The sequence below is a fragment of the Sorex araneus genome, chromosome 2 (assembly GCF_027595985.1).
Source record: "Sorex araneus isolate mSorAra2 chromosome 2, mSorAra2.pri, whole genome shotgun sequence".
Lineage (NCBI taxonomy): Eukaryota > Metazoa > Chordata > Mammalia > Eulipotyphla > Soricidae > Sorex > Sorex araneus.
Genome location: NC_073303.1, coordinates 265431839 through 265454668, shown reverse-complemented (window position 1 = coordinate 265454668; position 22830 = coordinate 265431839). Strand labels below are relative to the sequence as shown.

Sequence of the window (22830 nt, the reverse complement as noted above, 5' to 3'; positions counted from 1 at the left end):
AACCTCACCATTTGTCCTCGGTTAAAAAGAAGCAGCTGGCGGTGAAGGCACAGGGCAGGGGACGGGCAGCGTGGAAGCCAGAATGTTCCGGGTGCTGTGAATGGCCTCCTCTGCCCAGCTTTCAGGGCTTTAGGACCTGCTCTGCTCTGACTTTCTTACCCGGGTCCCCCGCCCCCCAGCCCTGCGGCTGGGCCAGCATTTGGCTGACACCTATAAAGATTGCCGCTTTCCCCATCTTAGTTAACTTTCACTGTAAATGTGTTTATTATCTGCAGAGCCGTTCCTGGTGGGCCTCAGTCATACCCTGCTCCAGCGCCCGCCCCCAGCCCTGCCTCTCCGGCTGACCCCTCTCCCTTCCCACCGGGCGTTCTGGTTTGTGATGCAGATGCCCGGAGGTAGGTAGTCCGGAACAGCCCGTCGCTGCTTTCAGCACTCAGGTCCCGTCCCCGGAGTGACCAGGTCCAGCTCCTGCTGTCACAGGGCCCTCCTCTGCCCTCTGTCCTCACCCCGCCACCCCCAGACTGTTGCCGCTTTGTAAAGTGCTCCCTTCGGGGGCCACACTGGGCTGGGGGGCCCCCCTCGGGTCACCTGCTGGACTCCGGGTCCAGCCCTCAGCGCCCTGTAGGAAGTGGGGTGGCCTGGAGGGGACCGGGTGCTCAGAGCAAGTCTCTGTTTTCTGACCGGAGAAGGTGCCGGAGCCCAGACCCGCCTGGGGGCTGGTAGAGGCCGGACAGGACAGAGGGGGGTGTGGGGCAGGCGGCGGGAGGGGCGGCCGGGGGCCAGACATTTGGGGGTGGGGGCTTCCCCCAGCCCTGGGGGGTCTTTCTGAAACTAAAGTGCTTGAGGCCTGTGCTTCTCTGACCAGGCTGCTCCTGGACACCCCCTCCCCTGAGCAGCACAGGCCGGAGGATGCCCTCAGTGCTCGGCTGGACAGTGCTCACCCCGGTGGTCACGGCCCCGGCTCCTTGTTCTGGAGCAACACGTGGCTGTGCGGGGCTGGGGCTGGGTTGGGGGTGGGACCCCGCGAGGCCTGTGCTCAGGCCCCACCTGCAGACCCCCCCACTGCCTCCCTGGGCCTGGCCCCATGGACCGGCCGGGCCCATGCCCCTGACTCGCAGGGAGGGCTCTGGCCCTGCACGCGGCCACCTCAGGGTTGGTTTGGGCACCAGAGGGTCCTCGGAGCCCTTGGAGAGTGAGCCCCGGGCCCGGGAGCACGGACGGTGAGCCTGGGTGAGCCCGGGAGCACAGACTGGTGAGTTCTGAGCCTGGAGCAGACACAGGGCAAGCCCTGAGCGCGAGGTGTGGGATCCCCTCACCCAAACCCAACCCAACCCACAGCTCGCAAGACCCCCCCGCCCCTCTGTAAGAAGGAGTGCCAGGTCTGAGGCTGTCCCTGCCCACGCCTGCCCACGCCTGCCATCTGCACCCCAGGAAGCGCAGAGGACGGGAGAGACCAGGACAGGAGGGCCGAGGAGGGGGGTTGGCTGCGGGGCGCCTGGGTCCAGCCAGTCCTGAAACCACCCTCCTGTTGTTGTATTTTTAATATTTTATTTTATTTTATTTTTATTTTATTTTATTTTATTTTATTTTTGGTTTTTGGGTCACACCCGGCGATGCACAGGGGTTACTCCTGGCTCTGCACTCAGGAATTACTCCTGACGGTACTCAGGGGACCATATGGGATGCTGGGGATCGAACCCGGGTCGGCCGCGTGCAAGGCAAACGCCCTCCCCACTGTGCTATCACTCCAGCCCCTATTTTATTTTTTTTTATTTTTTATTGAACCACCATGTGGACAGTTACAGAGCTTTCAGGCTTAAGTCTCAGTTACACAGTGCTCGAACACCCGTCCCTTCACCAGTGCACATATTCCACCACCAAGAATCACAGTGAACCTCCCCCACCCCCCACCTCCCCAGCCCCCACCCCGCCTGTGCAGCTCCAAACAATAATAGTTTTTGTTGAAATATTGAATGTAACCAAAGTAAGAGAAAGCAAAGTGAAACTTATCAGCTACACCCTCCTGTTTTTTCCAATTTCAGGGGGCCTGGGACGGAGGGGGACAGGCCAGTGCCCTCCTGCTGGCTCTGCCCACTAGCCGCCCCCACCCCCAGTCCCGAGAAGGGCGGTCTTGGGGGCCGGGCGGGGGCTCTGTCACTCTGTCACTTCCCCAGGAGTCCAGGCCGGAAGTGGCGGCACCTGCCGGGTCTTGGGAAGCTGGAATCAGCCCCGCCCTCCCTCCACTGGGCCGTCCCGCCTCGCCCCGCCTGCTCCCTGGGCAAGGCCAGTCAGCTGCTGGCGGGTGGATGTGACTCTTGAACAGGACTTGTGGTGTTTGTGGCACAACCGCAAGCGGCAGTTCTCGCGGCTGGAAAGACCCACTCCAGGCCAGGCTCCTGCAGCACCCTGGGAGGCCCCGGGCAGCCTCGCCAGGACCCTGGGGTCGGGCTGGCACCCCGGGCGGCCGCCACTGAGGGGGCGCGGGGACCGCGGGGAGGCGGCCAGCCCTGCAGCTCTCCTGAGGCCCGGCAGGCAGAGGGCCGGGCCCACCCCAGCACAGAGCCAGAAGCCCCAGAGGTGCGGAATGATGTCGGTGTTGGAGCTCACAGAGAGCTTGCGGGTGTCTGCCGGCCGGCAGGCACCTCAGCCTGTCGCTCCTGCTCCTGTTCCTCAGGGCTTGGGGTCATTCCCAAGGGCTGCGACAGCCGCCTCGGTTTCCCTCCCCTCTGGCTTCTGAGTCATCATGAAGACAATCAGCACGACAGATCTCCAGGGCCAGAGGGATAGTGCAGGGGCAAAGGCCTTGGCTTGCAAAGAGGAGTCCCAGGCTCCATACCGGAGAGAGCCCCGAGCACAGAGCCAGGAGTGACCCTGGGCACAGAGCCAGGAATAATCCTGAGCACAGAGCTGGGAGTGACCCTGAGCACAGAGCCAAAAGTGACCCTGAGCAAAGAGCCAGGAATAATCCTGAGCACAGCGCCGGGAGTAAGCCCTGAGCATGAGCCAGGAGTCAGCCCTGAGCACAGACCTAGGAGTCAGCCTTGAGCACAGACCTAGGAGTGATTCCTGAGCACGAGCCAGGAGTCAGCCCTGAGCACAGAGCTGGGAGTGACCCTGGGCACAGAGCCAGGAGTCAGCCCTGAGCACAGAGCCGGGAGTCAGCCGTGCACAAAGTCGGGTGCTCCCTGTTCCCTCCCACACACCAACCAGGCACACAGAAGAACTTCCCTGCGGGAAGCCTCGCCCGGGAGCTGGGGTCTCTGGCCTGGAGGGTCCTGTCCGGGCAAGCACGTGGGGCGCTGGCCAGAGGGGCGCCCGGGCTTCTTTTGTCTGCTTTTGGCCACCCCGGCCGACCTGCTCTGGGCTCTGCACTCAGGGAGCCCGCAGGGCACCGAGGGTGGGCTCGGTCCGGCCCCCGGTGCCCCCCAGCCGTCCTGCCGCGGCCGGGGTCAGCCTCAAAGTTTCCTCTCCCGCCGCACGTGCTCGGCGGGAGGGAGTGACCGGAGTGACCGCTGCGAGCTGAGAGGACAAGGCGGTCGGGCTCCTCCCGGGCATTGCGGGCGTGGAAGGCGAGGTCCGGGGTCCCGGGTCAGGTGGGCCTCAGACCCCGCCGCCGCGCGCCCCCGCTGGCGCGGCCCCGCCCGCCGCCGGACTGACAATGCGGCAGGTTGAATGGGCTGAGACATGCAAAGCCTGGAGACCCCGCGCCGGAACGGCGGCCAGTCCCGCGCTCCTGGGGCTGGGGCCCCCGCCGCGCCCTCGGCCCCTCTCCGCCACCCTGGCCCCTCTAACCGCTGCGGCGGCCGGAGGGGCCCCTGCGGAGCAGCCTTGGGGGGAGCGCCCAAGTTCCGGCGGCTCCTGCCCTCACCCCAACTCGCCCTGGCCCCTGCTGGCCCCTCGGACTCTCCGCTCCAGGCCCTTGAGGGGGGCAGGGGCGCAGGGGGGCGGCCTGCGGTGCGGCTAGGAGGAATACGGGGAGAGGTGGCTGGGTGGGTGGGTGGGTGCAGGCCGGGGTGGAGGGGTGTGTCGGGCCAGAGCACAGCCCGGGGGCACAGCCCGGGGGCACGGCCCGGGGGCACGGCCCGGGGGCACAGTCTCGGGGGCACAGTCTCGGGGCAGCCCAGGTGCACCCCCAGGAGCACAGCCCAGGGAGCACCGCGCGCGGGCCCGGCTCCGGTCCGCGCTCCAGTCCTGCTTTCCCGGCGCGCGGCGGGCGGGCCGGCGCGGATTTGAATGAGAAAGCGGCGGCGGCGGCGGCGGCGGCGGGGACGGTCGGGGGGACCGAGACCCTCGCGCGCGGACTGTCCGGCGGTCAGCAGGTCGGTGCCCGCAGGGCCGGGCCAGGCGCGCAGCAGGTGGCGGGGGGCGGCTCCGGGCTGTCGGGTGCTCCGGTGCTCGTGCGGGACCCCTGGGGTGGGCGTCTCTGCGGGCCCGGGACCCCGCGGGTCACCTCGCCAGGCGCGGGGCGCCCCGCCGCGGGTCCGAGGGCGCGGGGGCCCGGGGCCCGGGGTCCGAGGGTCCGGGGAGCGAGGGAGGTCCGGGGGTCTGGGGGTTCCTTGAGCGCGGGGATCGGGGCCCGGGGATCCGAGGGTCCAGGGGGCGAGGGGGTTCCGGGGTCCTTGGGCGCGGGGATCCCGGGGTCCGGGGGGCGAGGGGACCCGGGGGTCCGGGGATCCGAGGGTCCGGGGGGCGAGGGAGTCCGGGGTTCTTGGGCGCGGGATTCGGGGGTCCGAGGGTCCTTGGGCGCGGGGTTTGGGGTCCGGGTTGCGCGGGGATCCCGGGGTCCGGGGATTCGAGGGTCCGAGGGGCGAGGGCGTCCGGGGTCCTTGTGCGCGGGGTTCGGGGGTCCGGGGGCGCGGGTGTCCCGGGTCCCGGGTATCCCGGGGGTCCGGGGTCCTTGGGCTCGGGATTCGGGGGTCCTTGGGCGCGGGGTTCGGGAGGTCCTCGGGTGCGGGGTTCGGGGTGCGCGGGGATCCGGGGATCCGGAGGTCCTTGGGCGCGGGGTTCGGGGGTCCGGGGGTCCTTGGGCGCGGGGTTCGGGGGTCCGGGGGTCCTTGGGCGCGGGGGTCCGGGTCCCGGGCGCGCCGTGCGCCTGCGCGGTTCCCATGGCGACGCCGCCGCCGGCCCGACGCCGCGCGCAGCGGGACCCGGTGGCCGGCGCGGACGGTCCTTTGTCGTGTGTAACCGGAGCCGCTCGGAGCCCAGGTGGACGCCGGGTCAGCGGGGGCCGGAGCCGGGCCGGGCGGAAGAGCTGGAGAGACCCCCGCCCTTGGCGGGGCGCGGGAGGGGCTGCGGTCAAGACAGGGACCCGCCCGGGACAGAGGGTCCCGCGCCCCCCGGAGCCCCCGCGCGCCCCCTGCAGCCCCCGGAGCCCCCCTGCAGGCCCGCACGCCCCCATGCAGCCCCCGCCCCCTTGCAGCCCCCCAGAGCCCCCGCGCCCCCCTTACGCCCGCCCCGCGCGCCCTCAGGACTCCCAGGTGCTCGCCGGAGCCCCGAGGCCTGAGCTCTGCTTTTCCACTTGTCCGCGCCTTGGGTCAGGCCTGAGGTCAGACCGCCGCGGGAGCGTGTCCAGGAGGCCTCGGGCGTGGCTGGACACGGTCCGTTTCCCGGAGCCCGGCCCCTCCGCGGGGCCTTTGAAGGCCTCCTGGGCCGGCGCCGCGGGCGCGCAGCTCCGGACCCGCGCGGGCCCGCCTGAAAGTGGACTTGGACGCTCGCGGGCAGCCGGGCCGGACGTGGGGCTGCGCGTCCCAGGCCTCCCGGTGTGATAGTCACTGCACCCGGCTGGAGGCAGGCCAAGCCCGCCGTCAGCACCCCTCCCTGGCGGCCCCTTGAAGGGGCTGGGGCCAGTGAGTGTGGGGGGCGGCTCCCCCGGAATAAGGCCTGTGTCCACCCCCATGAAAACACAATTAAGACCCAGGCACTTATTTTGAAGACGCTTCATTGGCTGGGTGGGATGTGAGGACCTGGCGTTTGGGGGTCAGCGGGTGCGACGCCCTCCCACGGTCCGCTCTGCAGGTGGTCAGCCGCTCTCAGCCTCTGCAGGCCCTCTGCCGCTGTCCAGCAGCCCCCCCCCCTCCCGCCAACAGCTGCCCCGCGCGAGGCCTGGGTTCCTGGGTCTCCTGGCGCCCACCCGGCCCAGGCTCTGCCCCTGTCGGGTCGGTTTCCCATTCTCGGCCTCTGGTCACCTGGGAGTGGCCGTGTTGGCAGACAGGGACAGCGCCCGGGGACGCCCACCCAGGTGTGGCCCCTTCCCGCTCAGTCCGCAAAGCTTTCTGCTGCTTTTGCTGCACCCCGGGGTGCTCGGGACTCACTTCTGACTCTGTGCTCGGGGACCATCAGGGGCGGGGATGGAACCCCGCTGCGTGCATGGCACGTGCCCTACCCGAGGCACTATTTCTCAGGCCTGGTCAGCAAAGACTTCTGGGACAACTTTAGGGAAATCAAAGAAAATCAAATGTTTGTTTAGTTTGTCTAATGCGTCATGTAATACTGCGCTGATGATATATACTATTTATGATATGTATTATATTGTACAAATTGTAATACACATGTACATAATGCATGTGATGTATAACGCAGCATGTAGTATTACATGTATTGAATGCAGATCCCGGAGAGATAGCACAGTGGGGAAGGCACTTGCCCTGCATGTGGGAGCCTGGTTTCACCCCCAGCACAACATAGGGCCCCACCTGGAGTGGCCCCTGAGCACAGAGCCAGGAGTCAGCCCTGAGCACTGCCACATGTGGCCCCACGCCAAACCCAACCCAAAATAATCCAAATTCTGCCTCGTACTTAAGTCAGAGCTGCGAGTTCTGAGGAAAGCTGCCTGCATCCCGTAAGGCACACAGGGGCCCCTCAGGAGAGTGGGGGGCCCTCGGGAGGGTGGGGGGCCCCTCAGGAGGGCGGGGGGCTGTGAGTCGAGTGGTGGGTGTCTCAGGGCTCAGCTGAGGCTGGGGTCGGGGGTCCGGTTCACTTGGCTCTGTGGGAGGGTTTCCTGGGTCAGGTGGGGGCTCAGAGACTCCCCACGAGCAGGGCTGCAGGGCTCTGGGGCGCAGGGGCCGGTCGCACACTTGGCCTTCCGGGTCCGCTCCGGCCTCGGCCTTGGGCGCCTCTGGCCCAGCGCCTGCCGGGAGCCTCCTGGTGTCGCTGGGCGCCTCCCTTTGTCTCGGCCAGGATGGCGCCTCCTTGGGCGCAGACCCAGCCATGCAGAACCGCGTCCCCAACAGAGGCGGCTGGGATGGTGGCTCGGCTCTGACCCTTGGGCCGCTGTGGGCTGCCATGGGCCGCCTCTCCACCCTGGGGGCTGGGGGGCTGCCTCTCCACCCCGGGGGCTGCGGGGTCGCCTCCCCTCCTGTGGGCCGCCTCTCTGCCCGAGTGCTGCCCGGGCCAGGGAACTTTCACCGGCGTTTTCACCGTGCTCGGGGGCTGCGGAAGCAGGACGGGGGGGGAGGGAGTATGTCTGCCCACATCCTGAGTGAGCCCTGAGCACTGAACCAGGAGTCAGCCCTGAGCCCCACGGCGTTCGCCCCAGCCCTCGCCCTCCCCCGTCCACACACTGACTCAGTTTCGTGTCCCTGTCTTGGCCTCGGTACCACCCTCGGTGGTGCAGGGGACGGGCCAGGCTGGGCTGCACGCGGCCGCCCCAGCCCCCGTGGATGCTCTCTGGTCTGTGCTGGGAGGGGAGGACGTTCCCCGGCAGATTCCCTCACCCCAATCCGTGACACAGACCCAGCAGTGCCACGTGTGGTGCCAGGGCGGGGACACGGCAGGCGTGCCTCGCTGAGCTCTGTGCCCCGGTTTACTCTGGATGCTGTGCGGGGCCCGTGCCCGGCTCTGCGGGGGCCCTCGTGCTGCTGGAGTGGTGGCCACGGGGCCTGACCCCCCCCCCCCCCAGGCCCAGGTCATGGCCAGCACAGCTGCAGCCACTGACCGTCCGGGGGCTGAGAGTCCAGGAGTGGGGGTGGGCCCCGGACATAGCCAGTCAGACAGCGCTGCAGGGAGACCCCCGCCCACACGCTCACTTGCGCAGCTGACCGGAACCTCGGGGCCTGACCAGAACCGCGGAGCCTGATCGGAACTGTGGGGCCTGACCGGAACCTCGGGGCCTGACCGGAACCGCTCAGGGCTTCCCCCTAACTCTGGGGACCTGGGTGGCCGGGCCCCAGGAACCCTGTGGTTCTGGGAACCGCAGCGTGGTCAAACCCAGGCCTGCTGGACACTGGCTCCAGTCCAGCAAGGCCTATTAAAAAAGTCCTTAAACTTTCTTCTTTTTTTTTTAAATTTTATTGAGAAACTTTCCTTTTCAACCTTTATAAAAGACTCGGATCTCTGTGAATCACTGCTCCAGGCCCTCGTGTCGTGGCGAGTCCCACCCAGCCCCCTCGTCCTGGCTGCTGCCTGTGGCGCTCTCTTTGCTGCTTCTCTCTCCCTCTGTCGTTCCCTTGAATGCGGTGCTGGCCGACCTCGCTGCTGCAGAGTGGGTGTCATGGGCACCATATCCCTCCGGTCAGCACCTGTCCTCCAGGATGACCGCTGACCCGGCCGCTCTGAGTGGGCCAGGGGCCAGCTTCCTGCAGGGCCTGTTCTCTTGCTCTTCATTTCTGTTTCCTCTGGGCACTGTCGTCCCCTGTGTCCTCATGAGAGATGGCCCCGTCTCCCTCTGGCCGGCTTCACCCGCACGAGACTCTCCAGGTCTATCCACGAGGCAACAAATCCCCGGATTCGTCCCAGCCAAGCGTGCTCCACTGTGTGCACGCCGCAGTTTCTTTGTCTGCTCACCCGTCTGGGGGCACTTGGGCTGCTTCTAGACTTTGCTGTTAGTCGTGTTGCAAGGAACGCAGGAGTAAGACTGATTTTTATTTTTTTATTTAATTTTTTTGGGGGGTCATACCCAGGAGTGCTCAGGACTCACTCCTGGCTCTGTGCTCTGGGGGTCCCTCCTGGGCTGCCGGGGTGGATCCAGGGTCAGCCGCGTGCAAGGCCGAGCTTTGACCGCCGTCCTGCCTCCCGCCCTGAAGGGTTTCCCAGCGCCGGGAGGGGCCTTTGTCTCTAAGGCTGATGCTGGGTGGTCAGTCCTGCCAGCACGTGCCCCCCGGGACCCTGTCGCCAGCTCCACATCGGTGCTGCCCACTGCACTGGGCGCTCGGTGGCCGGGGCTTTGGCGCGCCCCGTGCTCGGCCCACTTCCCGGCCTGGACGGACACCAGGCACCATCCCCAGGGGCCTGTCGGGTTCCACCCGGCCTGCCCTAGCCCCGCGCTCAGGAACTGCGAGAAACGGACCAAGTCCCTTTGATTCTCCGTCTGGCCGCGGGCGCTGGACGGGGTGTTGGCAGGCGCCTTATCGGAAGCCTGCGGGCCCGGGGGCCCCTGACCACGGGGCAGTGCCCACCCCCACCTGCGTCTCTGACCGGCAGCCTCTGCAGCGGGCGGCCGTGCTGGGACCCGCCCTGGGGCCTCCGGATGGGCTCGGGAAGCTGGGTCAGGACGCGGGCCAGCCTGCTGGACACAGCTCACCCTGAGTGTCCCTCCAGGGCCCGTCCCGCGGGAGCCCCGGAACAGCTACTGGGGGCAGCTTCCCGGGGGCAGGCGGGTGGGGGTCCCGGACTCACCCCTCCCTCCTCTCTGCAGGGCGCCATGAGCTCGGGGCGGCGGAGCGGCGCTCGGTACCGGAGACACTTCCTGGTGGACAACTGCGCCTTCCACGGTGAGCCGGGCATGGCCCAGGGGACGGGTCACCCGCTCTGGCAGGCAGAGCCGGCTCATGCGTCATTGGCCAGGAAGCCCCGGACACACCCTGGCCAGGGCACACCTGAGTGGGCCTGTCTGAGCCCGCCCCGCCCCGCCCTGTCCTGCCCCTGTCCTGTCCCCCGGCCCTGTCCTGTCCTGGCCCTGCCCTGCCCTGCCCTGTCCCCTGCCCTGCCCTGCCCCTGTCCTGTCCCCTGCCCTGCCCTGGCCCTGCCCTATCCCCTGCAATCTGTTCCCCCTGCAGTTGGTCAGGCCAGGGTCAGGCCCCTCCTGTGCTGGGCCCAGTGAGTGTGTCCAAGCTGCAGGCCCACAGACGGTCAGCCCCCCACCCCCATGAAGCATTGAGCCCTTTGTGGGTACGGGGGAGGGGAGGGCCAGGGAGGGTCTTCCCCCTGCACTGTGCAGGGGCAGGTCCCCCTCGCCATGCAGGGGAGGGTCTGGGAGAGTTTTCCCCCCCTCGCCATGCAGGGGAGGGTCGGGGAGGGCTAGACCCCCCTCTTGCAGGGTGGGGAGGGTCTTTATCAAGGGTGTGGAAACCGAGTCTACCCCAGGCGTGGGCTCCCGCCTGGCCCCTGCCTCACGTGTGCTCTGTGCTGCTTCTTGTGTTTGGGTCACACCGGGCTCTGTGCTCGGGGCCGTCTCTGGACCGACCCGGTCGACCTTACCCGGTGCTGCCTCTCAGGCCCGGCGCCTTCTTCCCAGGCATGCTTGCAGTTACGGAGGAGTAGCTTTCCTGTCCCTCGGGGCTGGGAGGCGGGTCTGCGGGGTCCTGCCTGGGTCCCTGCTGGCTCCGCGGTGGCCCTGTTCCCGGCCCTCTCACGCCTGTGGCGGGTGGTCGGTTCTCAGCCCCTGCTGGCTTACCTGGCCAGCGTCACCCCCGCACCGGCTCCGGGGAGGCCCAGGCGGGGCACCTGGAGGTCCTGGGGCCCGGGTGCATGTGTGAGGGGGGCTTGAGGCTCCTGCCCCCGTGTGCCTGTCGTGAAGCGTTTTTGCCACACGGGGGCAGCAGAGCATGTCACTCCCGCACCGACCAGGCCGGCCTGGACGTGGGCGTGCACGTGAGTGTGGGGCGGCTTTTCACAGGTGCCTGGACGTGCCTCCTGGGCCTTGCCGGGCAGGGACCCAGCGGGTGGCTGACCCCGACCCTGCTCAGGCCCCCCCCCCCCCCCCCCGTGACCCAGTGCTGTGAGGGGCGGCGGGGGCGTGGAGGGGCTTCAGTCCCCGACAGCAGGGCCTCTGGGGCCTCCCAGCTGGCCTGATCCCCTGTGCCCCCGGACTGGGGGACGAGGCTGCCCATGAGAGGTGCCGCAGCCTGGACGTCTGTCCTGCCCTCTGGACTGCCCCTCGCAGCCCCCGGCTTCCGGAAGCCCCTGCCGCCCGAGGCCAGCCCGAGTCCCGGGGCTGATCCGGGTGGGCCTCCCGGCTGAGATGCGTGTCGGGCTCCGGGAAGCCTGCCTGGTGGGCCCTGCTCACCTCCCGCCCTGCAGCTGGAGACTCTCCAGGCCACTCCCGCCCCCATGGCCTTCTGGGGGGCAGGGCTGGCCGGGCGGGGGCTCGTCTGGGAAGTGCTCCCGGCCCTTCTTTCCCCCTCCCTCGCTCGGCCAGGCTTGCTGGAGGTTTCACGTGGCCGCGGCTGGTGGCACTCAGGTGCTGTCCCCGCCCCATGGTAGGGCTGGCTCCTGGTGGCGTCCTGGGGTCCCAGGCTGGCCTCCTGTCTGCCAGGCACGTCTCCAGGAAGGGGCCAGGACCCTCGCCCCGTCACCTGCCCTGACAGTGGGCTAAGCCCCGCCCCCAAGTGCTTTCTATTTTTATTTTATTTTATTTTATTGCTTTTTGGGTCACACCTGGCGATGCACAGGGGTCACTCTGGCTCTGCACTCAGGAATTACTCCTGGCAGTGCTCGGGGGACCACGTGGGATGCTGGGAATTGAACCCGGGTCGGCCGCGTGCAAGGCAAACGCCCTACCGGCTATGCTATCACTCTGGCTCTTTAATTTTTTTTTTTGCTTTTTGGGTCACACCCGGCGATGCACAGGGGTTACTCCTGGCTCTGCACTCAGGAATTACCTTTGGTGGTGCTCAGGGGACCCTATGGGATGCTGGGAATTGAACCCGGGTCGGCCGCGTGCAAGGCAAACGCCCTCCCCGCTGTGCTATCATTCCAGCCCCTGGCCCTTTAATTTTTAAAATATTTCCATACAATGTTGTTTGTGACAATTCCCAAATTATTTTTGTATGTTTTAAAATATATATTTTTTATTACTTAAAACTTTTTTTGCCTTACAATGGATAATGGTTTCTTGCGATGTCCTTCCCTCACCACCCCGTCCGTCACCAGTGTGTCCCCCCAGCTGAGGTGTCAGTCCCCGTTCTGTCGCCCTGGGCCTCTGCTGCTCGCTCCCTGGGAATCTGCCAGTCCCACCACGAGGGCTTCGAGGTTTTAATTAACGGTCTCATCAGTGAGAAGAATGACTTGGGAGCGCAGGAGAGGGATTAGGACAAATGGAAACGCGCCTGGTGGCTGCGGGTAATCGGGGGCGGGGGGTGGCCGGGTCAGCGGGGGGCCGTCCATGAGGCCCCAGGGGGGATGGCAATCGGTTGGAATGTCAAAGGCACTTTCCCTTCCCGCACGTTGTGTCCTCCTGTCGCCCTCAGTGGGAAAGCGGTCACTGGGCCCGTCTGTCCAGGATGTAGGGGAGAGGGAAAGCGGGAGCCGCCCCCAGTGACCGCGCGGTGATGGGCCCGAGCCAGCAGTGCCTTCCTTGGGAGACGTCAGTCTGATTCAGGGTAACAGCCCGAGGCCGCAGGGCTGAGACCAGGGGATCCCAGGGAGGGCGTCAGCCCCGCAGTGTCCAGCCTGCAGACACAGCCCCTCTCCCCTGGCCGCAGAGTGGCCTCGAGAGCAGAGGGGCCCCCAGGCACGGGGCCGCGAGTCACGGGGGCTAGAGGGTCCCTATCCTGAGCCCAGGCCACGGCCAGCTTCCCCAGAGAGCAGGCCCGCAGGAACTGACCCCAGCTGACTGAGCCGGCCCTGTGGCTCCCAGGGTCAGTGACTGGGCTGGGCGGGAGGCTGGGCAGGGGCGCCTGCTTGGCCAGGGCTGGGCTGGCTGGACGCTCGGCACTGGGGCCCAGGGCAGGCTGGGAGCAGCCCACAGCTGCCGTGTATTGCTGGGGGTCCCTTCCCACAAAGCCTTCTGGGCGCTGCCAGGGCCTGACCACTGCGGGTGTGGCCCCCAAACCGGGAGACTTTGTGGGGCTGGAGGAGCGAGCCCCGAGCACTGTGGGAGCGGCCAACATCGTCCCCCCTAGACAGAGTTTGAAACACGGCCCCAGCCTCCCTGCGCCAGCCTCTCCGGGGACCAGCCTCTCCCGGGTCCAGCCTCTCCCGGGACCAGCCTCTCCCAGGCTGCGGGTGCCCGGTCAGGCCGCCCGCGGGCCCCCGAGGCCCAGAGGGGCTGGTTTCGAACGTGGGGCCTTATAAGACATTTCGCAATGTTGCTTCCCTTCCCAGAGGCACAGGGGCTGGGTACGGCCCGGGGCGGTCCACAGAGCGGCTGGGCTCCCACTGGGCATGTGGGCAGCCAGGCACTGGGCCAGGGTCTCAGGCCTCAGTGGAGGTTCCCCACCATGGGCCCTTCCCGCCGCCCTGTCACTTCTTCCTGCTGGTTTTTCTTTTGGGGGGGAGGGTCACACCGGTGGTGCTTAGGGCTGACTCCCAGCTCTGTGCTCAGGGTCATTCCCGGCTCTGTGCTCAGAGTCATTCCCGGCTCTGTGCTCAGAGTCATTCCCGGCTCTGTGCTCAGGGTCATTCCCGGCTCTGTGCTCAGGGTCACTCCTGGCTCTGTGCTCCAGGCTGACTCCTGGCTCTGTGCTCAGGGTCACTCCTGGCTCTGTGCTCAGGGCTGACTCCTGGCTCTGGGCTTGGGGCTTACTCCTGGCTCAGTGCTTGGGACTCACTCCTGGTGGTGCTCGGGATGCCACATGTGGTGCCGGGGAATGAACCCAGGCTGACATTGTGCAAGGCCAATGCCCCCCCCCCCCCCCGTCTCTCTCTGGCCCCGCTCTGTCCTTCCTCCCCAGGAGCCCTCCCCTCCCGCTGACCCCGCGTCTGTGCAGAGCCCCTGGAAGCCTCAGGGCTGGTGGTCATTGGCCCTGTCCACTGGGATGGAGTGGTCGGGCCGTGCCATCGCCTCTTCCCTCCCCAAAGTCTGGCTCTGCTCCATCCCTGGGCGCTGAGAACCTTCCAGAACCCGGATGTTCGTGGGCAGCCGCTCCGGCCTTCCCGATGTCCGATGCGTCCAGCCTGGCTGTCTGGGTACACACAGCGTGACCTGCAGCCGTGGGCCCCCTGCCCCCAACACATGCCCGGGACGTCCCAGGTGAAGGACACGTGTGTGACGAGGCCATGGCCAGCCGCCACCTCCAGGCCTCAGCCCCACCATGGCCACCCCAGTGCCTGGCCGTCGCTCGCTCGAACCCGGGTCTGGCTGCCTCGTCCCTGTGGGCGGGGCCAGGGGACGTGGGCATTGCCGCCCTGTGTCCTGAGGAACTTTGGCTCGAGGAATGACCTCGAGCACCCCTGCATGTCCACTCAGCGGGCAGCCTGTGTGGGTCAGGTCAGTGGACACTGCTCAGCGGGCAGCCTGTGTGGGTCAGCTCAGTGGACACTGCTTAGCGGACAGCCTGTGTGGTCAGCTCAGTGGACACTACTCAGCGGGCAGCCTGTGTGGTCAGCTCAGTGGGCACTGCTCAGCGGAGAGCCTGTGTGGTCAGCTCAGTGGACACTGCTCAGCGGGCAGCCTGTGTGGTCAGCTCAGTGGACACTGCTCAGAGGGCAGTCTGTGTGGTCAGCTCAGTGGACACTGCTCAGCGGGCAGCCTGTGTGGGTCAGCTCAGTGGACACTGCTCAGCGGGCAGCCTGTGTGGGTCAGCTCAGTGGACACTGCTCAGCGGGCAGCCTGTGTGGTCAGCTCAGTGGACACTGCTCAGCGGGCAGCCTGTGTGGGTCAGCTCAGTGGACACTGCTCAGCGGGCAGCCTGTGTGGTCAGCTCAGTGGACACTGCTCAGAGGGCAGCCTGTGTGGGTCAGCTCAGTGGACACTGCTCAGCGGGCAGCCTGTGTGTTCAGCTCAGTGGACACTACTCAGCGGGCAGTCTGTGTGGTCAGCTCAGTGGACACTGCTCAGCGGGCAGCCTGTGTGGGTCAGCTCAGTGGACACTGCTCAGCGGGCAGCCTGTGTGGGTCAGCTCAGTGGACACTGCTCAGCGGGCAGCCTGTGTGGGTCAGCTCAGTGGACACTGCTCAGTGGGCAGCCTGTGTGGGTCAGCTCAGTGGACACTGCTCAGCGGGCAGCCTATGTGGGTCAGCTTGCCTCTGCTCTGGGCCCCCGGGGGCAGAGCTGGGCCTGGGGGTGTCCCCCCTCCCTGCCCGACACCCTGAGACAGGCTGGGGGCTGTAAGGCCACAGGCAGACCCCCAGCTCTGCCATCTGAGAGCCCCCCGGGGCAAGGGGCCGCCTGCGCCCCTCAGGGGTGGCGTCCTGCCGGCATTCCCAAGGCTGGCGCTGCACTGCCCGCCCCGGCAGAGGGACATGGTGGCCGCAGCCCGGGAGGCTTGTCCTCACCCCGGCCCCTCCGCGTCCACAGCGCCCAGGTAGGTCGGTGGGTGAGGATGGCCAGGCGGGTGCTGCCCGGCCAGTGCCTCACCCCCCATGGCCTGTCCCTCCCTACATCCTCAGAGGCCACCGGGAGCGCGCCCCCAGGGAGGCTCCAGGGCGGCCTCTGGACTGTCCCGACTGGCCGAGGCGCTGCTGGGGATGGGACCTCCCTGGGGTCCCCACCAGGCCCCTCCCGTGCCCGTGCCCAGATGCCAACTGTTCACGTGGAAGGGGGGAAGGGCTCCCTCCGCCTGAGAGGTCGGGGCTGCGGGCAGGGCCCGGGCAGGGCCAGGGAGGGCAGGGCAGGGCCGGGGAGGGCATGGCCGGGGAGGGCAGGGCCAGGATGCTGGGCCCTTATGGAAGCTAAAGGGAAACGGGTTTTTTTTTTTTTTTTTTTTGCTTTTTGGGTCACACCCAGCGATGCTCAGGGATTACTCCTGGCTCTGCACTCAGGAATTACTCCTGGTGGTGCTCAGGGGACCATATGGGATGCTGGGAATTGAACCCGGGTTGGCCGAGTGCAAGGCAAAAGCCCTCCCGGCTGTGCTATTGCTCCAGCCCCGAAACAGGTATTTTTGGTTCTGTTCTTTGGGGCACAGTGGGCTGTGCTGGGCGAGTCCCTGTGTTCGGGGTCCCTGTGTGGTGCTTGGGGTCCCTGTGAGCTGCTAAGGGTTCCCGTGTGGTCTCGGGGTCCCTGTGAGCTGCTTGGGGTCCCCGTGTGGTCTCGGGGTCCCCTGTGGTCTCTGGGTCCCCTGTGGTACTCGGGGTCCCTGTGTGGTCTCGGGGTCCCCTGTGGTACTCGGGGTCCCTGTGTGGTCTCGGGGTCCCCGTGTGGTCTCGGGGTCCCCTGTGGTACTCGGGGTCCCCGTGTGGTCTCGGGGTCTCTGTGTGGTCTCGGGGTCCCTATGATACTCGGGGTCCCTATGGTACTCGGGGTCCCCGTGTGGTCTCGGGTTTCCCGTGTGGTCTGGGGGTCCCCGTGTGGTCTCGGGGTCCCCGTGTGTCCAGCCTCTGTGAGGGCTGTGTGCAGACACGTGCGTTCCCTGCAGAGTCAGAGTGTCATCCTGGCCCACAGTGGGGCTGGGTCCCTGAGGGAGCACCCGGGAAGCTTCCGGAAGAGACGACTCCCCCCTCGCCAGCGTGGTTGCAGTGGGGTGCAGGCACTCTGGGGGCTGTAGACCTCATGCCACCACCGGGGCCGTGGGGGCCAGGCACTGCTGGGCGGGGTCCCGTGACCCTGCAGGCGGGGCGCTGGGGCCATGTTCGGCCTTCCAGAGGCTTCTCCGCCCCCAAAGGGCTTCGCTCTGCCCCTTTCCCAGTTGGGGGCCTGGCCGGGGTCTGTGAAGCACCCACAGGGGGCCCGGCCAGGCAGCAGGCTCAGGAGACGTGTGACGTGATGCGTGTGATTGAATGGGTCATGGATGCGTTATGTTGAGATTGTGGGCTGTGTCATACGTGATCTGTCTCCGCCTGACCACGTGGGCATCTGTGCCCAGGACTGCACACATCCAGCCTCACTGAGCTCTTGGCAAGAGGGTCTGCACGCCTCTGTCTGCACGGGACACATTGCTTGTGTGTGCGTGTGTCTCGTGCACATGCCTATGTGTCTGTGTTCATGTGTCTCTGCTTGTGTCTCGTGTGCGTGTCTGTGGTTGTATTTTTGCATGTGCATATGCTTGCACAGGTGTGTGTGTGTATGTCTGAGCACACATGCACATGCACGTGTGTACTCTGGGTGTCTGCGTGTGTCTGCGTCTGACCATGTCCATCTGTCTGTGTGTTTTTCTGTGTCTGTGTGTCTCCATGTCTCTGTATGTGTCTCTGTGTCTCTGTGTGTGTCTTTGCGTATGTCTCCATGACTGTGTGTGGTTCTGTGTTTCTCTGTGTGTCTGTGCATGCATCTGCGTGTGTCTCTGTGTGTGCATTGTGTCTGTGTGTCTTTGTGTCTGTGTCTTTGCCTGTGTCTCTGTGTTTGTGTCTCTGTGTGTCTCTGTGTGTCCCTGTGTTTGTGTGTCTGCATGTGTGTTTGTGTGTCTCTGCATGTGTTTCTGTCCATGTCTCTGTGTGCATGTCTGTGTGTGTCTCTGCATGTGTCTCTGTGTGTGTCTCTGTGTGTGTCTACATGTGTCTCTGTGTGTGTCTCTGTGTGTGTCTACATGTGTCTCTGTGTGTGTCTCTGTGTGTGTCTCTACATGTGTGTCTCTGCACGTGTGTCTCTGCCTGTGTTTCTGTGTGTCTCGGGGTGTGTGTCTGTGTGTGTCTCTGCCTGTGTCTCTGCGTATTTCTGCATGTTTGTCTGTGTGTGTCTGCATGTGTCTTTGCATGTGTGTCTGTGCATGTCTGTGTGTGTGTCTGCATGTGTCTCTGCTTGTGTCTGTGTCTGTGTGTCTGTGTGTCTGTGTCTGTGTGTGTCTCTGCACATGTGTCTGTGTGTCTGTGTGTCTGTGTCTGCGTGTGCCTCTATGTGTGTCTGTGTCTGCGTGTGCCTCTATGTGTGTCTGTGTCTGCATGTGCGTTTTTTGTGTGTCTGTGTCTGTGTGCACACCTGTGTGTCTGTGTGTCTGTGTCTGTGTGTACGTCTGTGTGTCTGCGTGTGTCTACCTGTGGATTTGTGTGTATCTGCGTCTGTGTGCCTGTCTGTGTGTCTGTGTCTGTGTGCATCTGTGTGTCTGTCTGTGTGTCTGTGTGTCTGTGTCTGTGTGCGCACCTGTGTGTCTGTGTGTCTGTGTCTGTGTGTACGTCTGTGTGTCTGCGTGTGTCTACCTGTGGATTTGTGTGTATCTGCGTCTGTGTGCCTGTCTTTGTGTCTGTGTGTCTGTGTCTGTGTGTGCGTCTGTGTCTGTGTGTCAGCGCGGCAGCTAGCCTGCGTCACACCGTGGCAGGCTCCCGCGGAGGCGGCTGTGTGGGTGAGGAGTGTCCTTCCAGCGGTGTGGTCTGTGCACGGCTGCAGGCTGGCGCCCGGCGCTCCCGCACACCGCCGCCCGCCGCCCGGCCCCGAGCGGCCTCCCGCTCGCTCACCCGGGACAAAGTTCTGCTCTGGGGCTGGGGCTCTGCCGGGGGCCGTGCTGCGCTGAGCCCGAGGCTGCTCCCCTCCCCCGAGGCCCGCGGAGGATGCGCGAGCCGCCTGCCGGATGGCAGAGCTGCAAGTGTACAAGAACTTGAATCCCGAGAAAGGTGAGCGGCGCTGGCGGAGGCGTGCCGGGCCGGGCCGGTCTGGGCAGGGGCGAGGGGCCGGCAGCACTGCCCGCGGGCCGCACCAGCGCTCCCCGAAGCTCCTGGCTGAAGCCAGCCCGTCCTGGGTCGCGGGGTGGAGGCTGCAGGGCGGCTTGTCACGCCTTGCTGGGCACTGGGCAGGGATGGGCAGGGGGGCGCAGCGGGGGGGGGGGGGCTCAGTGGGGGAGGGGGCTCAGCCGGGGCTCAGGGGGGGAGGGGGCCCGGGGGGGGGCTCAGTGGGGGAGGGGGCTCAGGGGGCCCAGGGGGGCTCAGTGGGGGGCTCTGCTCTCGGTGGGGCTCAAGCAGGTGTCAGGAGACGGTTTGTCCAACGGGAGGTCCTGAGCACTGGCCCCTGCTCCTGCCGGGCCAGGCCAGGGGGGACGGTCGGGGGTGCCCACCTGCTCGAGGAAGGCCCAGGGCCGCGCTGCCCCGCCGTGTCCACCCCCGCCCGCCCCTGCCGTCCCGTTGTCCTGGCCAGCCTTGGACACGCCCCCGCCTGTCGGGACGGCCGAGTCCTCTGCCCGGTGCCCGTGGCACCCCCTTCCCTCCTGCCCTGCTTGTCCCAGCTGGTGGCCTGAAGGCCCCAAGGCAGACCCCCACGCTGTCCCCTCCCGCTCCGGAGCCGTGGGAGCATTTTCCCGGCCCCGGGGGGTTCTGTCATCCGTCTCCCGCCCTCACCGGCTCCTGCCCTGCTGAGCCCCGTCCAGGCCTTGCCTGACTGGTGCCGGCTCTCCTTGACCGACTCACTGTTGCATCTGCATGAGGTACAGTTCCAAAGCTCTTGTGACCCGGTGTCAGTTGCACATGCTCCAATACCCTCCTCTCCACCTGTGGCCTCCAGCACCACCGTCCCGAGCCCCTCCTGCCACCCACGCCCGGCTGCCTCCACGGCAGGTACCTCTCCCTCCCTCCCTCTCTCCCTCCCTCTCTGCCTCTCCCTCCCCTTCCCTCTCTCCCTGTCTTCCCCCCTCTCCCTCCCTCTCCCCCTCTCTCCCTCTCTCCCTCCCTCCCTCCCTCCCTCTCTGCCTCCCTATCTCCCTTCCTCTCTACCTCCCTCCCTCCCTCTTTCCCTCCCTCCCTCTCTGCCTCCCTCCCTCTTCCACCCTCCATCCTCTCTCCCTCCCTCTCTGCCTCCCTCCCTCTTCCACCCTCCATCCTCTCTCCCTCCCTCTCTCTCCCTCTCTTCCTCCCTCTCTCCCCCTCTCCCTCCCTCCCTCCCTCCCTCCCTCCCTCTCTGCCTCCCTATCTCCCTTCCTCTCTACCTCCCTCCCTCCCTCTTTCCCTCCCTCCCTCTCTGCCTCCCTCCCTCTTCCACCCTCCATCCTCTCTCCCTCCCTCTCTCTCTCTCTCTTCCTCCCTCTCTCCCCATCTCCCTCCCTCCCTCCCTCCCTCTCTCCCTCCCTTTCTCCCTCTCTCCCTCCCTCTCTCTCCCTCTCTCCTGCTCTCTGTCCCCCTTTCCCCCCTCTTCCTCTCTTCCTCTCTCTCCCTCTCCCCTCCTCTCTCCTTCTCCTTTCCCCTCTGTCCCCCTCTACCCCCGCCCCCGTCATTATGGAATGAGCACTGATACTAGAGGCTGCCCTGTGCGGTCCTTGCCCGCCTTGCACGTGTCTCCATCCTTCCTGCCATCGCGGCCGTAAGGCCCCGTCTCTGTCCCGATGCCTCTCCCCGCCCCTGGGGCCACCGTCCACCTGGGGTCGCCCTGACGGCCATTACTCTGCTGCGTGTCCCTCCTGGCAGCGCCTCCACTGCGGCGGGTCCGAAGGAATCCTCTGACTCTGGGGGTCCGGGGGGTGAGTGACGCCAGGCCGCACAGGGCAATCTGGGTCTCCTGCTGGACACTGCGTCAGGAGGCGTGTCGGTGGCCCTCCGACAGCGTGTGCTGCCGGGCTCTGGGGCAGAGCTGGAGACCCAACCGCTGCGGCGTCCTGAGAGCCAGGAGGAGAGCCGGGAGGAGGGGCGGGAGGCGTGGGTGCCGGCCAGGAGGGAGGCTCGGCCCCCGGCGGGGAGAGAACAAACACACCTTTGTACATGCGTGTGCACAGGTGCACACGTGGATGTGTGCGTGCCCACATGTGCAGAGGGAGGGCTCACGATGTCCCGGCCTCCCTGGGGAGTGGCGGCGGGTGCCTGGGCCCCGTGGACGTGGCACGTGCCCCTCCCTCGCCCCCCTCTGCCTTCGCTCGGGCTCGCGTCTGGCAGGGCAGCAGGGGTGGGGCGGCGGGCGCAGAGAGCAGGCCCTGGGCCGGGCACAGGCTGGGCTGGATCTCAGCGCCCACGTGGGTGCTCGTCTGCGGGTCGGGTCAGGCGCGGGGGCTGCAGGTTCTGACAGCCTCAGTTTCCCCAGCTGGGCCTGAGCTGTTCTCTCTCGCCGCCTCCTCCCCTGCCGCGAGGGCACTGTCCCGGGCCAGGCGCCCACCGTGGGAGGGGCCCGTCCTGCGTCGAGGGCTCAGGGCCGGCGGGGACCCTCCTTCCCGCAGCTGCTGCCCCCGGCTCAGGGACATCTCCGGGCACCCCCCGGAGGCTCCTTCCTGGAGCTCCTTGCCCGGAGTGGGGGGGCGCCGAGGAGAGCACGGACGGGGGGAAGGTGCCCAGCTGCCGCCCCCCCACCCCCGCAGAGGCTGTGCTGCAGGCGGGCCTGTGCCACGCCGCCCGCTATTGTCCGTAATGACATACAGGGTTGCTTTCGGCCTGGCGGCCACACCCAGCAGTACTCAGGGCTCACTCCTGGCTCGGCTCCATCTTCCAGAGATGTGTTTGGGGGGAGCCAGGGGTCGGACCCCGGCCCCACAAGGCCAGCGAGCCACCCCCGCCATCAGCAGGATGGGCGCCGGGCTGGGGCCCCGGGCAGTGGCCAGCGTCCAAGGCCCAGCTGGAGACCACAGGCAGGCAGCTGACCTTTTCTCGCCAGACCCCTGGGGCAGGCACTGTGCAGGGGTGGGCGGGCGGCCACGCAGCCACGGTCTCCCCGATCCCGCGAGCAGCGCGGCCAGCGGCAGCCCGGGGCCGCGCCCAGCCATCAGGCAGGACCAGTGGCAGCGTCTGGGCTGCGTGTGGAACCCACCAGTTCAAGATCGAACAGTGCTTTGGATTCTTGCATAGACACGTCCATGGGGGCCAGGGGTCAGGGAACGTTCCGGAGCCCTCTCGGGGCTGTCTGCGGGCCGTGCTCCTCGTGTTCTCTGAGAGAGACTGAGAGAGGACCGGTGGGCCGGCTCAGGGGCTGGGCACTGGGTCCCCTAGCCCCAGGGGGGCTGCCCCCGAGCTCCCAGTGTGGCCGGAGCTGGTGCACCCCAGGGCTGCTGCTCCTGCCCACAGGCCAGCCTGGGCGGGTCCCCGCGGCCTCTGCGTCCCCTCGGGGCCTGCTCCCCTGCCCCTGACCAGCAGGGACATCTGGGTGGCAGGGAAGGGTCAGGAGCACGGACAGCGACGGGTCCCTGTGAAGCTCCGATGTCAGGCTGTGCCCCACGGAGCCGCGGCGAGAGTGTCGGTGCTTCTGCCCGTCCCAGGTGGCCTGTCCCTGTCCCTCCCGCCCGTCCATCCCGGGTGGCCTATCCCTGTCCCTCCCGCCCGCCCTGGGTGGCCTGTCCGCATCCCTCCCGCCCATCCCCAGGTGACCTGTCCGAGTCCTTCCCGCCCACCCCGGGTGGTCTGTCCGCGTTCCTCCCGCCTTTTGTGGGTGGTCTGTCCCTGTCCCTCCCGCCCATCCTGGGTGGCCTGTCCCATCCCTCGGGTGCCCAGGAGGCTGAGGCCGCGCTGACTGATTCAGGGCAGTGCCCGCAGCCTCTGGGGGCGCCCGAGCCGGCCAGCTGGGCACCGGGCCCAGGGGTGCCGTGTCCCAGGAGAAGCCACTTGCAGGAGTGGTCGGGGCCTGGACACGGGCACGTTCTGGGAAGAGCCGTCGCCTCGGGACAGGGCAGGGTGAGGGAGGGCCGGCTCCGGGGACCTCCAGGGCCCAACGTGCCTTTGCCCCCAGGGCTGGGGTCCTGCCGTCGGGGCCGTGGCTGTGGCAGTGCCGGGACTCGTGGCTGCCGGGGAGATGCCGAAGGCCGGGTCATGGGGCCCTGGGGATGAGCCAGGCACAGGGCGTCCTTCTCGGTGGGTCGCCTTCCATCACATTGGTGCCCTTGTGCGCTCGTGCGTCTCTGCCTCTCCGGAGGGCAGCAGGGCAAGCGCAGGTGACGGGAGCCTCCGCTGGGAGCTGGGGGAAGGCGG

At 66.9% G+C, this 22830-nt stretch overlaps 1 protein-coding gene across 5 annotated transcripts in view; it reads left to right on the top strand.

Moving 5' to 3' along the window:
* The first annotated feature begins 379 nt into the window (after positions 1-379).
* The window catches only part of PLCH1 (phospholipase C eta 1), a 51700-nt gene continuing 29249 nt past the window's right edge, over positions 380-22830 (top strand). For 2 of the 5 annotated variants that reach the window (XM_055128707.1, XM_055128705.1), the window contains exons 1-2: positions 4270-4319; positions 9632-9707. In XM_055128707.1, coding sequence (XP_054984682.1) covers positions 9638-9707 — 70 coding nt within the window. In that variant the 5' untranslated portion in view covers positions 4270-4319; positions 9632-9637. Of the gene's footprint in view, positions 396-4269; positions 4320-9631; positions 9708-18122; positions 18580-22830 lie in introns of those variants that run through there. The other 3 variants (XM_055128706.1, XM_055128710.1, XM_055128708.1) reach the window with 3 other exon arrangements.